We start from the raw sequence: 16430 nt of genomic DNA, 5'->3' as shown, positions 1-16430 counted from the left end.
AAAGCCATTATTTGACCTACTAGACAAACGGGGAGTCATCTACACTAACTGTGCAGATGACACCCAAATACTCCTGCCAATCATGGGCAATCACATTCTTGACTCCAATGCCCTAAAGGAAATCTATTCAACCATACAGGCCTGGTTGGCTCACAATGAGCTCTGCCTGAATGACGATAAAACTAAGATACTTCTCATTGGCAACCACTCTCAGATTAACAACCTCTGCACACCTGCACTGCCCCCCTGGCAACCCTTGCACTCGGGACTGTTTCTGTAACCCTACACCGCCTTCTAGCACTTGACACCTGAAGTCTGCACTTACTCCTGGACTTTCCAACAGCTGGCCGCACTTGTATTTATAATTTATTGTCTTTATTTATTTTACTGGTATCCCATGTACTGCACTGCCCCCTCCCCTTTCCCCCAAACTTTTCCCCTTCCCCCTTTCCCTGCACTTGCACGGTCTGAATGTCACCCGGCCTAGTAGGATCGCTGTCTCTGTCGTCGTTCCGTTTCCACTCCCTTGTCTCATCACGCCTTGAAACACTTGTGTATAGACGCATTATAAATGCCATATCATAACATAACATACCGTTACCACTTCCAAAGAGGTAAAAACATTTGGAGTGTACCGTGACGAGTCACTCACCTTATCTAGGCAAGTCAATTCTATTGCATCGGCAGCGGCATACACTGCCAAATTGATCAATGCCAGCAGACTGTTCCTGACTACTGACAACTGCGTTACAATCGCCAAAGCATTAATACTATCCAGGATTGACTACTGCAATTCCCTATTTGCAGGCTATAGCACCAAAAATATTTTTTTAAAACTCAAAATCATTCAAAATAATGCAATCAGAGCAGCACTGAACATTCTAAAAAAGGATCATATCTCTGCAGCTAAACGTAACATCCACTGGCAACCAATACAGGAGCGCATATCATTTAAAATCCTATCCCTTACGCACAAATGTTTGTCAAAGAGCGCCCCTAGCTACCTATCAAGTCAACTCACCAATGCCCAGTCCACCAGACCTACCCAAGCTGCCTACTCCTTCTACCTGGACATCCCCTGTTTCAAGCAACAAAAAGCAGGTGGCAGCAGCTTCCCAGACATCACAGCTAAACATTGGAACGCCATCCCCTAGCGTTGAGATCAGACCCATCACTATGGTCGTTCCAGAAAGAACTCAAAACTTGGCTGTTCAATCAAGGGAATTAGATACTCACCTCATTACTGCATAAACTGCCCCTTTGAATATGCAACCCATTGTGTTCTAATGTATTCCATGATCCACTGTCTGACTGATGTTACCCAATGTATCCTAAAATAGCCACAGTAAACTACTGTAAGATTGTAACCGAAAGCAACATAAGAAACCTTTGTAACCTCCACGCTTCTGAAACCAGCACCTAGATGGCTCCGGGCTAAGTGCGCTTAACAAATGTCAAAATAAATAAATCAATCAATAAGCCCCTCGTTGGGGTACAGTGTCTGGTAATGCCCCAGGACCCATGTTAAGGGCCTGCTTCACTCTGGGCTGTAACGTAGACCCATGGGCATTACCTGACACAGTAATGCCCCCCATCTCAGGGTTTATGTCTTAAGTAATCTTGTGCAACAGCAACCATATATATCTCCTCCTCCACTGTCTTATACAGGACAGTTCATACGTTCAATAATGACGAGCACCAGATACAATTATTGGGACATTTGCGACTGCACATAGCATTTGATGGCATCCACTGCACACATAAGGCTATACGCAATATATGATGACTCTACCTGGTATGTGAGGATTTAACTGGCATTGCATCACATTACTGAGGAATTTCATGGTAAACGCAGCATGTGATAGCAGCACCAGGACATGTAACACTATATCTTTCTTTTATTATTACTGAAACTGGTATATGAAGTACTAACGTCCATTAACCAACATAATAATGTCTGTCCTGGGTATTTGAGACTGTACCTGACATATGCTGGCATCACCGGGGCATGTACCACTGTCCCCTGCATATTAAGACTGTACGCTTCATGGCTATAATTGGCATAAATGCAGTACCTGCACACAAGAGACTACATTCAACATATTAAGGCAGCAGCTAAGAATATGTGGCTCTATTTAACACACCATGAGTATATAATTGGTGTTTGAGGTTACACCTGACATATTATAGTCATGAAGGACTCTACGGTCATCTGAAAGTGCCCCTGGCCTCAGCTGTGTCTGATATGTGCAGATCTTTTCCAATCCTTGGACTCCACACATGGCATCCCAGGGGAGTTCCCTAGTTAAAATATGGTGGGTAACTAAAATTGTTTTTTTTCACCCTTCATAGCTGTTTGATACTGTATCAGTGTCACAGCGATGACATGTGATGCTATCGTGTGCAAAGGTCAGTTGTGTTCACATCTGGTGATGTCAACTGGTGAGTGACGTCACTTTCACTACCCTTCACATTTTGGTGAACTGACGTCCCTGATAAAGATGTCATCAATGTGTCTAAACGACAGACCTGATTTACTGGAGGACTTCATAGAATTAGGTGTTCTATATTGCCCTTGATGAAGTTGGTATATCTGGTGCGGTGTCCAGTCAAAGTTTCGAAAACATACTTTCTAAATACAATAATTTCGAAACAAAAGGATCCAAAAAAAATGTTCGAATGCATTTTTTAATGTACTTTTTTTTTGGTTTGTGTAGTAAAATTAGTGGTTTTTCCCCAAAAAACGGGGGACTTCTAGGGAAGCCCCCCCCAAAAAAAACAACAACATGCATTCGAAAAAAAAAAATCGATCGTTTTGTGTTGAAACTTTTGTATTTCGACACTATGACTGTCGAACAATTGATTATAAACCTCTGATGCCATAGGAGCGGCCCTGGCTGCACCCTGTCCCAGTAGTTATGGTGTGTCACTGAACGCAAAGCTGTTTAAAGTAAAGTTCAATCTCACAAAGTTGGTAAGAACTTTAGTTGATGCTTTTTGATGGATCTTTTGTAGTGAGTTTCAGTACGCACCAGAAGACTATCTTTATGGGGTATGTTGGTGTAAAGCGAAATGTTGCCAAGGCCATTTTTCCATCCTATAGACAGATTGCTTTATTTGTTCTTTCATTCATAGGAATCCTTTATCCATGACAGTAGTTCTTGGGTAATAGGCTGGAGGTGAGGATTGACAAAGAGTTTGTTGGTTGCTTTGTGAACTTTTAGCATCATACAAAATGCTCTAGGTCTTGGTCCGAGATGAACAAGTATTTCTGTTGTTGTTTGATGCGTGAGATTAGGACTGCTGTTTTTTTTACAATCACTTTCTTTAGAGGTTCTGCGGCATCCACATTATAGACACAAGTGTCTTCTGAAGTTATGTTTGAAAACTAAAACTAACAGGAACAGTTGTCTCATTGACTATAGTACAGGCAATATACGATGCCAGGACTCTCAATGCTGTAGAACATGTGGTTACATGTGTCCGAGTCTTCAATGATTTACCTTTGAAAGAGGAACATTAGAAGAGAACTCCTGATCCGGGTACATATGAGCCAAGTGGTCTCAAATTCGCATCTACGTATATTCCTCTGAATTCAAACCACAGAAACATCTCAATGTTTGAGGAAATGGTCATCAGAGATTCTAATTAGCCTACTATGGCATCCATAACTACTAACACATCACATAGTCTGAGCAAGCATCAACTAGCTGCCAGCCATAGAGCGTCAGAAGAATGATACCAATATGGTGCGTCACAAATGGCCTTACAAATTCCCAACGTGTGGGTCACGAGTTTTATTGAAACTGCTTTTCCTTCTGAAGAATAGATACAACATGCAACGTTCGTAGTTCAATAGGTGCGTTGCCATTCACATGACAACAGATTATTTGATGGCTTTACTACCAATACGCGAAATCTAAACATGAAAACAGAGAGAAATACACCCGCAGAACGGAAAAAGAATGCAATTTAACATTACCATCTTAATCCGCATCATGCAGCGCAGTTTATGTCTTCGGCCTCGGGGCTTCTTATGGGGTAGGCATGCACTGACGTGTGACTAGAATATAGCCTAGTCAAAAAGAGGCACGCGCCTTGCATCGGATTCCTATTTAAGGGAGGGGTCACCTAACCCGGCCTCTGCTCCATGCACAATTCATGATCTTATCACATCTCCAGCGAGCAGGTCCCGGGCTAGAACATTGCCCTGCCACTGGCCAAAAGAACCAGAGCCGCCATGGGGGGCTGCGTAGTAGGGCTAGTTTCCCCCAAGACGTGTGCCATGTAAGGGATCTGGCAGGCAGTGAGGTGTGGGTGTTTCTTTGTTCTTTTGCGGGCTGGGGGCCGAATCCGACAGGGTATCTGGGGCTGCTTTTGCTTTCTTGGTGCTGCCTCCGATTCAGCTGTGGACTACTTTGCGCGCGCGCGGTCCGTATGCCGGCCCTGCTGCCGGAGGACTCTCACCTCGCGGACATGAGACTGGGAGGCAACATTCAATGGAGTGAAGCTCCTCAGACATGCAAGAGAGCAGGCTTTTTACCCGAGTGCCTTCCTTTTCTTTAAAAAATGCAGCAGTTCGTCACCTCTCTGGACAGTTGTTAGTATGTATTGTGTCATTGAGTTGCCATCTTCTGAAATCTCAATTCACAGTGTGGGGGCTCAATTTGAAGCCAGGCGTACCGCAAATCAATGACGTAAAAGCCTTGCGTAACGCCTTTACGTCTTTCATTTGTGGTGCACCCCATTTCCATTCATTTGCATGGTGGAGAGGAAGGGCTTAATGCAATGTGCATTTCCGCCACTCCTTTCCTCTCCACAATACAATGCAATGCAAATACTCCAGCATTTGCGCTGGCATGAATTTTTATGCCAGTGCAAATGTTGGGGAGTCCTATGGGGTCCGCCTGCTTTTGCACCAACATAAAGCAGGCACACTCCATAGGGATCCTGTCACCACTTGGTGTCATGAAAAAACTTTACATACACATGCATGCTGGTTTGAACGTAAGCTTTATTCATTACAGGGAATATTTTACCAAGCTCGTGGCTCGTTATTGCTCGCAGTAGTTACTTCACCCCTGCCCTCTTCCCGTCTCCCCGGGCTGAGTCCTCTCTGGCCCGTCCTGTCTCCACTTCCATCGACTCCCGCCTGCGCGGCGCTCCGCAGGGTCAAGGTCAGGCCCCTTCACAACTGACCCGTGTCATTCCTGTCCAAGTTGAACCAAAATGTGTTCCCCAAAAGAAAACCCTATCTCCGGTTCGTATCCCACAGTGGTGACGTTCCGCATTAACAAGGGTCCCACAAAGACGAGCCTCTCTCTAGTTCCTACCTATCCCACTGTGGTGGCGTTGCACAGTCGGTAGCTCTCCCCCTCCCACAGTCCTCGCACTCTTCTTTAGGCTCACTGGCTCCCTTCTAGGCGGGGTCCCTCATTCTGTAGCTCTCGCTCTCTCTCTCCAGGCTCGTTGCCCGAAGTATTCTCCCTTCTCCGATTAGTCGTCCCACACAAACGCCTCTTGTGCGGCGTCAGCTTCAGATTAGCTTATTTGCATGTTACCCCTTTTTGACCTTCCACATCGTAGACTAACAGAGATGCATTTTTAATGTTTTATCTCAACTATTTCACTGCATTAACTTAAGAAGCTATGCATCCCTTTATGTTGTCAATTGTGATCTAAAAGTGAACCATACTTATTAAGCCTAACATGTCCCTATAACCTTATGGTATGCTGTTGTTTTATCGAAGTAAATTACTTTGAGGTGCTTTACTTCAATCCAATTACTTTGAATTACTTGTTGGGGAATTCATTATATAGATGTATTTAAGGGTTGAGGGTTTAGGAGGGTTGGGGAGGGGTTGGGATGGTAGTGCGTATGGTGGACCCCCAACAAAATATTGAACAACCTAGAAATCAAAAGTAATTACAACAAAGTAAATGATCACAAAGTAGTTTAATTTGTAATAATGACATATAATAATCTGTATAAATTGCCAGGGCCACTTATGACCCCCAGTTATTTCACAGTGGAGTCAGAGAAATGCTAGAATAGAGTGCTGGGTGGTAGACAGACTATCTGGGAGATGGGGCCCTGAAAGACAGCACAAATCGAAAGCTATGCTGCATCTGGTCACCAGACTAAACAATCAAAGGTATGCCAAAGATTTCTAGCCAAGGCACGATACATATTCGGATGGGGGCTTGGTGATTTCACTTGATATGTCGATCTACATTTGCATGGAATTTGGATTGATGGGATTTTTGTGTCAAACAGTTGTAGGCGTAGGGGTTCCATGTGTTAAAATGGCAGCAAAAATGGCCGTGGACACAAAATATTGTGGGAAAAAGGCTGTGGTTTTGCCACCGGAATACATGTAAAGGATGCGGGGGACACCCCTGCGACCCCCGGCTCCAGCAACCCCCGCTCCCCTTAAATGGTGCAATGGGGTACACCTTTACCGGGTCAAACCACAGAAATTTTGCCGGGATTTTTTGTACAGGCGACATTTTTGCCGCGTCTTTATCACCGCATACCGCTGTAGGTGCATGATTTGGAAAGAGGAATGCTGGTTTGCCCATATTGCAAAACATTTGGTGCTCCTGAGCAAACCACCTTAGCTCTTCCTGCCTCTGTTGACTTATGTGTCAACATTGGAAATGCATTAAACAGAGACCATCTTAAGAAGTGCTACATAAGTAGAAGCATTGGCAAAGCGATTAGGACTGGGCTTTGCTTTGGTATCTCGAGGAGTGAGGGGTTCAGATAAAGACGGGTGTAGAGGAGTGACAAAAAGAGTAGTAGCACTTAGGGGGAAAGAGCAGAGTTTTCCTGGCGCTGTCTGCAGATGTAAGGGCAGGCAGAGGATGGTGCAGTGCACTGGGAGGAACACAAATCAATAATCATACGTTTGTCAAAGTAGTTAAGGAGATGTACAAAAACCCACATGCCAGCAACTGGATCTAGTGGAAACTATTTGAAATCAGTACAGTGAAATTTATAACCGGGCATATTGCACAGGCTTCCATGTCAGCTGCGAGTAGGGCATCCTAAAAAAATACCACTGTGCATTTAGGGAATTGCCTGCAGTATATCCAGTTGAGGCATGTGTGTTTTTACCGGGTCCGCAGGGGCTGTGATGCCCCGGTAATTGGCCATTCCTGGGCGCCGAAAAAAAAATTATTCCGGCGGATTTACCGGCACGGCTACCGCCGGAGTCATAATGAGGCCCATTATCTTAGATGTATACTAGTACTCCTTTTTCTCAGGTGACAAACCATTTCTTCAACAAACACAAACAATAAATTACTGTAGCACTGATTGATTACTATCTATCGAAAACATTTGCTAATGAGAGAACCAACAATGCCATGAAGGGCAGTCAACTGAGGTCATATGGACGCAAATGTTGCTAATATCTATTGCACCAAAGTGAACCCTTCTTTCAATGTACTGAAAGGAAACACAGTTCTGCAGTTTATTCCCCCGTAGTGCAACCATGGACATCACTTAGGGGTTGCCAGGGGTCGCAACTGCAACCCCAGAGGTCTCCCTCGCTACCCCTGTGTTCTCCCTTGCTACCCCTAAAAAAATTGTTTCAAGTTTTTTTTTTTGAGGCTCATGGGATGTGGCCAGCAGCATCTGGCTCTTTGTTTCTGGAGTGGCTGGTTATCTGATAGCTACAGCCGGTAAGATAGCTCAGTGGGTTGAGTGCTGGCTGCTGCAATGTGTGTGTGATCTGCAGGTTCGATTCCCAGCAAGGTCAGCTGAGGCTGATAAATGAGAACAACCACAGGTTGGGTGATAATGTATGCGTATTTGCTCTATATGAAGCGCACATGTAAGTGCTATATAATAACACATCATTATCGTTTGGCCTTGGACGTCTGCTTGCATTCACAGTGATCTGGTAATATGGGCCTATACGCACTGATATTAATGATACATATGGGGACCCATTCTTGTATGAAATGTATATCACTTTACAGTGATAGCGTAATCATATTTTTCGTGGTGTACTCAGAAACAATGCTATGTGATGACACTTCCTGTTTTGTCAAGGGGTGAAAGGTTGTGTTCCATCGCTTCCTGTGATGTCACTTCGGGGTGGGGTCACCTGACATCACTGTCATCAGAGGTCAAGGGTCGTGTGATGTCACTTCCGCTACCCCAGGCATTTTGGTGGTGCAACGTGTCAATAGTGCAAGTCTTTCCAAAGGAAAAGAGGGGTGCCGACGGCGGGAGCAGGCTATGACGCAGCTCCTTTCTCAGTGCCTTCATAAACACAAGCCTCCTGCTTCCAGCTGCCTGCCTCTCGGAGGGGAGACGCACCCTGTGACATAGATCATTGCTTTGCCAAAACGTCCCTCTAATTACATTCTGTCAAAGCAATGTCTCGTAAAGAAGACATGCAGCAGGGACACGACGAACTAAAGCCTTTTTTGTCACACATGTATGGCGCCCTTCTCTACAGAGACTTCCTCCATGAAAGTGTGCTCAATACGTATGTTCCATAAACTAGCAAACTAGGTTCTGTGCTCACTGCTCTAACGCCCACAAAGAGATAACAAACACAGACGGAATTCCGCCGAACACCCCAGTTGTGGCCTGGAGGGAATATTGCGCTTGTTCTTTCTCCGGAAAAAGGAAGTTTATTGGTGTCATTTTCTGTTATCATTCAGTTCATGGCCCACTGTTGAAGCAGCCCAATTACAGCAGCAATAATGGTTTTCAGTGAAGCAAAAAATGTCTACTGGGAGCTGGAGGGCGGCCAAGCGATTATTCTACTTGAGCAGTTTACAAGTCAACAGAGGGCCATGGCGTTTCTCTCCAGGCAACGTCCACCGCGCAGAGGCGCCGTGATATGGCGGCTTCTGGGAATACCAATTTGTTCTTGTTAGCCTTCCAAATACCAGATGCAGTACACTTTCCGTGCACACACACACCGGTGTTGTGTGAATCATCATTATTGCAGTAGGGGCTGCTATTTTTACTTGAATTTCACCCTAAAAAGCCTGGGTTTCTGACTACCTCCTTAAACAAGGGAATAAGACCGCAAATAGAAATAAAAAAAAACAATTAAAAAACTGCAAATAAGATATTGTTATTTCAGGGATAATCGATAATTTAATGAAGAGTCCTTTCTTTAATTGTGCCTGTCCTATGTAACATTTCTATAATGACAGCGCCTTGTTAAGGTACTGATTTGTGGCTGCACGTTAAAAGAACGTAGACGAAAAGCTCGAATTGCAAAATACCCAGGCCCACTCTGCTGCATTTTTCAATTCAAGCTGTTCTTTTTTTATTGTATTTTTGTCCCTGCATTGTTTCTTTTATGGGGGGACACCCCCAGAGCCCCCAAACCTGAAAATACCGAAGTAGGAGTAAGGGGGGACACCCTGCAACTCCTGCTCCCCTAGCTCAGTATTTCCGGATTTAGTATTTTATATCTATGCTGAATGCAGCAAAACCGTATCTGCGGCCCTCTAGATACGATCTTTTGGGTCGATACCCTGATTTGTATGAAGAAAAAGCCAAGATTGTCTATTTAACTCGAGTAATATAAAACCTCCAACAAAAACATTCTGTACAAGCTATGTGTGAGCAAGAAGGAAAGACGGCAACATACTTACACCACGAGCAGCAAAGGGTAGTGGGCTGTGACTACAAAGGTTGCAGGCTTAATGACTTGCATTGTTAATTCTAGGAGAAAAGGAAACAGTTTGTTTAGGATCAGCAGCACACACACACACATTATGAATGGATTATCACAGCATCTTCAGACGCATGCTGCAAAGTGGGCCAGCGATGCAGAGTTTGAAAAATGACTCCCTAATTTACAGAAGTAATGTAAAGGCACAGATTACTGAGCCCCTGCGACACAAATTATACCTGTTAATATACAGACACATTGATTGAGAAGCCCTGGTGGGAGCCACATTAAGCTTGCCTGCTTAGTGGAAGCGGTGTGCTATATTATTGCATTAACCTCAGGAATCACTTGCAAACACTTTGGTTAAAAGAATGTTCAAGTCACAAAACAAAACCTCGAAAATCCCTAACTCTCTAGTGCTGCACAGTGGCCGTTCTGTGAGAAATACTCTAGAGTGTTAGAGAACAGTTTATTGCCCTTTCACCGAAGGTGACTTTGGAAGGTCTTATCCCAGCTTCAGAGATGTTGACCATTCGTCTCCTTTGTGGGTGCCTTGCAGGCTCAGAAAGGTGATGTCATCCCAGGTTATAGGTCATAGTTTCGAATCCTTTTGGGCGAATGCCAAAAGGATCGAGTCAATAGGACCGAAAAAAGGGTCGAAATTCATTTGAATTTAAAAAATTTTTTTTTTGGGGGGGGTTTCTCCTACCAAACCCCGGTTTTTCTTGTTGAAAACACCATTTTTATGTATACAAAAGCCAAAAAAAAATATAAATGTAAAAAATAAATGTTTGACCCTTTTGTTTTCGGGCCCATTGATTCGATCCTTTTGCCATACGACCAAAAGGATTCGAAACTTTAACTGGACACCGTCATCCCATATTACAACCCCCAACAAGTGACCGGTGGATTAGGGGGTGGGGGGCTTAAGGACCCTTTGACCTTTTGCGTTGTACTCACCAGGCATGCATTTGTGAAATGTTTAACTTTGGGGGGGGGGTGATCGAAGCCTGGGAGTAATTACTGGAGATCATGCCTGCTAGGACATTGACCAGGAGCAGGAACTTGACCCAGAAATAATTCCAAGAAGTAAGGCATATCCGGAAGTCAACACAAGGGTACTGGGTGCATCCAAGCCAAGTACTGACCACTGGCTACGTGGGACACCTGCAAAATAACTGCATGTGATTAATACACCAGCAGCCTACCTTGTTCCAAGTACAAACCTGGGTGGTCTCCTTTTACTGTATGAATGGAAAGGAAGGGGGTGCTAGCCAGGTTCGAACTCCACTAACATTCTCTAACAGGCGATACTCTGGTGTACACTTACCTTGTTAATCCCAATAGCATTTTAATGTAGTTATGTCTGTGTGGGATGATTTATCAAAGTGTCAGGCGTAAAAAAAAAAAAAAACCTTCAGCTGCAGAATATATCACCTCTTCTTAAATTTGGAAACAATTTAGATCTAGTCATCGCAGTGATCCACCTATTCACGCCGACTAGTCAGATCACTGGATCTCAGCTTTTAAGATATTGGAAGATTGATTTTTTCATACGGGTCAATTTAAAAAAGTCAGAAGGCAATCGTGCAACAACTGTCCACATCGAGCTACTAAGGAACAAATGACTGTACACCGTGCCTCCATTTTCTATCGATATGCTCTTAATTCCTTATCAAAACGCTATATATCAGTAATGGCTCCAGTTGCCGAGCGCTAGATCCGCAGTTGTTCAAAAGCAAATGTGTAGCAGACTGAACTTTAGGGGAAATGATCTATGATACACTATCTGGGAGGATAGCTCAAGCGCAATGCACTCGTCTTGGGAAATTGACGAGACCTGCGTCAGGCGTTCAATACCCTGGTCTGATTGAAGTGTCTCGGTTACCAAGCTCTCTGAAACAGAGTTTCGGGAGATAATAGCACTATATTAAACACCAGATTGACGTTTGCATGTGGATGAATGAACGTACGATTGAATAGGATGAAATTTATTATTATATAGATGTGTTCTTAAAGTTTTTTCCTGCTATGTGAATTGTTGCCATTAAGTGCAGATTAAAATCATGATTTGAGTCCTTTATTTAAATTGTATCAGGTTTCATAAATTCCCTTGATACCTATTTGAAAATTGCTTCCTTTGGATGTCTTTTCTGTGATCTATTGTTATAGTAATACCCTCATCCAGAGCGTGGGGTCTCCTGTGCCTTTCAGAGAACATATAGTCCTTTTTTTGTAACCAGAGAAGAGCTTTTTAGTAATTGATGTATTCATTCTGAAAATGTTTTGTACTCTCCTAGTGCTTTTTAGCAAAGAAAATGTGATTACTGTGTCATCCATTTACACATGTAGGATAGCCATTCAATAGCGGGCTTAACATTCTTTGATCTTTAATTTCAGAGAGCCGCCCAGGAGCAAATTGGTAAGAAGGATATATAAACAGTGTGCCGCATGTATTGCGCAGAGCACATATTTCAGGTAAACAGTGCAAAACGTTGCAGTGTGTAATACATGGCGATCAAAAGGTGATAGAATGGGCCGAACCAGTGGAGCAGGAGGTGCGGTAAGTGGGGATTGGTGAGTAGGGCAGGGGCATGGGTGGCCTGGAGAGTGGCAGAGGGTGGGGCAAGCAGGTGTAGTGGTGGGAGTTCCGGCGGTGTCCACCAGAAAAGGCGAGTGGGGAGAAGGGTTGCGGTTGTGAGGCGCGGGGCCCTTAAAACTGAGCCTGAGTGACCCTGGAGGCAGCAGGGACACAGGGAGTGAAAAGACATCCCAACACGTATTGAGCCGGAGCCTCATCACAGTGGGAGTTGCGAAAAGGATCATTTTTGCAATAGTAACATAGAACCATATGAACCTATAGGTTTTCCAATTGCAATTTCTAGACCGCTTCCCAGAATAACTGATGTGCCCAAGGCCGTGCCACATTGCGCGACACAGTGAATGTCTGTTATTTGGAGGAGCGGGATGGAGGTAGGCCAGAAGTGGTCGTCGGAGCTGGTAGAGAAAAGCGGTGGGGGCAGGTGGAGAATGGTAGCGTGGTGGCGGTGCAATACACTGGGTGGGGCTGCCCGGGGGAAGAAGTGGAGCGACAAAGGACGTACCTTTGTCGGGGGGCAGCCTTCACGACTGCCTTCCACGACATCAGTCTTTTATTTGCGGGGTTCAGAACCCAAAACCGATCTACAGACAGACAGATGCATAGCCGGATAGGTTGCTATAGAGACAGCCATTTGAGATTGGGGTTAAGGATTCACATCCGGGTCATTGGATCTACGAGTTGTGCACTAAGGAAGGTAAAGCATCGAAGAGTACAGCATTGACAGAATGACAACTGTACGGGAAGGGAACCCCCCACTGTGATGTGGACAGAGCAGAGTTCCTGTTTCAGTGCCAAAATAGCGTCCAGCTTATTTACCAACTGAAAAAATTAGTTGCAACTACATATTTACCGAAACATTTTGTGAAAACAAAATTCCACATAGATTATTCCTGGCATGCCAATTATATGCATATTAGCAGGATTAGCAATTTAATTAGAGAACATATTAACAATTAGGCTCGAGCGGCTTGTTATGCAATCATCTCCTCTCACATTGTCAGATTAATATTCAGGTGGAATGCTAACTGGCGGGAAATGGGATCAATAGCCCCAGAGATAGCTGGAGACAGCAACTCAACCGTACCAGCTAAAAATACACGCACAATAAAAACAGCACAGGGGCAAGCTGATTCAGAAACAGACTGGCCTCAGGGCAGAGCGCGGGGACATCTGTAAAGCACACAATCAAGCAACCGATTAGCCTACCAAAACGATTCTGCTGTTCTGGCCAACGCAACAGCTTTTCAATGATGCGTTGGGATAATAAACATAGAAAGAGGTCGGATAGCTTCTTACACCCATGCACTCCTGCATTCATTGGACTTGATGTATGCCAGGATGTGAATGCTATGAGGAAGATATGTGGGCTCGCTCTCCGGTCTGACACATGGTTACGGAATCTGGCCCCAAGCATTTACATCTGCGGATTGAGTGATTGAGGGAATGAGGGAATGAGGGAATGAGTCAATCAATGATGAGTGAGTGAGTTAATCAGTGATAGTGAGTGATTAGTGGGGGAGCGCATAGGAGAGTGAAGGGGGATACCTGTAGCAAGCAGCACATGACATCTTGAAAGGCTGCCATTATTTTCAAGAGTGGTGGCTTGGTAAAGCAGCTCAGGCCAGCTCTCTCACTCCACACTCGCACAAGCTCCATTCGTACCATGAGTGGGAGAGCCAGAAATTAAGAAGACACCTAAGAACTGGTTATTTTAAAAGCGTGCGGCCTCCTACAGGTATGTGTACATCGTGAAGTGAAGAGCATTTGCAATTCAATGTATTTCTTTGAAGTCTTTGATCATTGTTTAATCAGACACATCATGAACAAAATGCTCAGCCTATCAAGCTCTTATGCATTCATACCAACAACACACAGTGATCGTGTTGCTTCTGTAAAAAAGGAATTCACATTACTCAAACTTACTGTAATCCTCTATCTTGATTTCTTGGTACTCCACTTTGGGCATTTGTCGCATGTCCATTGCCAGTTGCACGTGCACATTCCTCTCAAGCTCAACGACGACTGTGAACAAGATGCACAGCATAAGCATACAAATGACTGTACAGGTTATACACATTGTAGTCTCACAATGGTGTAGGACAGGGGAGTTGCTAGGTCTGGAAAAGACCCGGGGCTAAGCGGATGTCGGAACTGTTGGGACTGGGGGCTAGCTAGTCTTTTGGCTGTAGCTCCTGAGATTCTATCCAGGGCTACAACCAAAAGATCAGGGGCTATAGCCCCCTTAGCCCCCCCCCTAGCAACGCCCCTGGTGTAGGATTAGATGTTTTCAATATTTAGCAAAATTCATGCAACATACATTTCATTCAATGATATATATTTAGCATAATAATATTGATAGAGCGACGGTATCTCTACATGGAAGCTTCAAAAGTAGGGAAACAACAGTGTTTTTCTCCTCAATTATTAAATACATCCTTGTGCTAAAATCTGTTGCTTATTCTGGAGCAGCATTATCCAGATCTCCTCGCGTCGGGCTACTTGAAAAACAGGATTCTATGGCATGGCACAGAGGCTCCTATTAGGCACTTCGGTTTTATGCAACATGAATAAACACCAATTTACAGTAAAATAGTTCTCTCAACATTCAAAGCTCCCCTTTCCTTATCCCCAAATACTGTCCAGTCAGTTCCATAAGGAACGTGCAGCACACAGGCCCTCCTTTTGTTTTGCTGCTTCCAATCAGGGGTGGAGTGGGAGGGCAGCAAGGGACACCAAGCCGTGGAAAAGATCCTCAACAATTCCTCTGCACACACCATTGAGAACGCTTCTGTGCTCAAAAGAGCTGCTATACAATAGGATGTCTGCGGCCATTGCTTGCATGGCAGTGCCAGCAGTACACAGATTGATGTTCTTGCTGCTCTTTTTTTAAAAAATATTAGCCATTTTAATGGGACACATTTTCACAACAACAAACAAAATGGTCGGGCCCTGTCCAGGCTCGAACACGTTTTTCTCCAAAGTGACCAGGGATCTGAGCAACATGCACCCAATGCACTGAGCTATCAGCGCCACATGGGAGCACGGGGCATGTAGATGCAATTGACTCGTGTTGACTCGTGTTTATCCGAGGTCCTTGGAGGGCTCATGCCCTTTAGGCATGCTAATGCGAGCTTTTCAAGGCCTTGTCTCTGTTGATGCTGCCTGGCTTCAGATGGAATGGGGAGGGCAGCAACCACACACAGGGAGGCAGCCCTCAACTAACACCAGAGCAGCCCTCTCCCCTTCGATAGGGCCGGCCCAGCTGGCGATTGCCCGAACGTATACGTTCCCAGTCCTCAACTGCTTCCATCCACACATAAGTATACCATTTAGTTTTGTAAAATACACCATACCTGGGTGTTGTTCTTATGATGTGTAGCGCAGACAGTGCACAGTACGTAATGGAGGGGCTTTTGTCCCTGTGGGTCAGGAAGGGAATGTCCAGCAAGCATGCTCTGAAACAGCACTGAGATTGTCCAAGATTCACAACCACAGCATGGGTTTGGTGCATCGTGTGAGTTTTTGACCACCTCCCCGCCCTCCCCTGTCTCCATCACCTTCAGGTGAAGCTGTTTAATTGCTGGTACTGGCGGTGGCTTTGCACGCATGGTGCCCACACAACTAGCCCAGTCGAATGCCGGTTTAGAAAAAGGGATCCACCATTGGGCCAGCATGGCCATGGAAATGAAAAGCAGGCTTTTTAAGTGTCTCCTTTTTTTGCATGAAGCGTCCTGGATTACAAGGTTGCCCTGATCCCCACGGTTCTACTACAGGTTCAGTTACAGTGCACTACAATGGTACTGATCTCCCAGTCATGGTCTTCTCTTGCCTGGTACCCATTGGTCCTTCACCTACTGATAGATATGCCATGATTCCTACCAACAATTACCGACATTCTGATAGGGTCCAGGGAGAGCCTCATCCTCACGTGCTAGAGGGCTCACTGCAACTGGTTGTTTGGTTGCCCCACAAGGCATTTTTGGCTCAGCTTTGGCATTCATAAATATTTGATGGACACCAAGCACTCTTTGATCATGCAGGTCAGGATGGGCAGCCTGGGTATGCTGTTGTTATTGAGCGGATTAGGATCCCAATCAGGCCTCTCTAGTGGCAGTAGGGAATTTGTTGGTTTAACTTGCAGAGTCCACCGCGTACCAAACTGTGAATCTGTATCG

At 44.8% G+C, this 16430-nt stretch overlaps 1 protein-coding gene across 3 annotated transcripts in view; it reads right to left on the bottom strand.

The window, feature by feature from the left end:
* The window catches only part of DPP6 (dipeptidyl peptidase like 6), a 2034493-nt gene that overhangs the window by 120150 nt on the left and 1897913 nt on the right, over nt 1-16430 (bottom strand). For all 3 annotated transcript variants that reach the window (XM_069647934.1, XM_069647936.1, XM_069647935.1), the window contains exons 18-19: nt 14179-14277; nt 9634-9703 (exon numbers count right to left, since the gene is read on the bottom strand). In XM_069647934.1, coding sequence (XP_069504035.1) covers nt 9634-9703; nt 14179-14277 — 169 coding nt within the window. The remainder of the gene's footprint in view (nt 1-9633; nt 9704-14178; nt 14278-16430) is intronic.

Source organism: Ambystoma mexicanum, chromosome 2q (assembly GCF_040938575.1).
Source record: "Ambystoma mexicanum isolate Mex_15411 chromosome 2q, UKY_AmexF1_1, whole genome shotgun sequence".
NCBI classification, from domain to species: Eukaryota; Metazoa; Chordata; class Amphibia; order Caudata; family Ambystomatidae; genus Ambystoma; species Ambystoma mexicanum.
The sequence above is the reverse complement of the archived record's forward strand: the minus strand, read 5'-3'. Positions and strand labels throughout refer to the sequence as shown.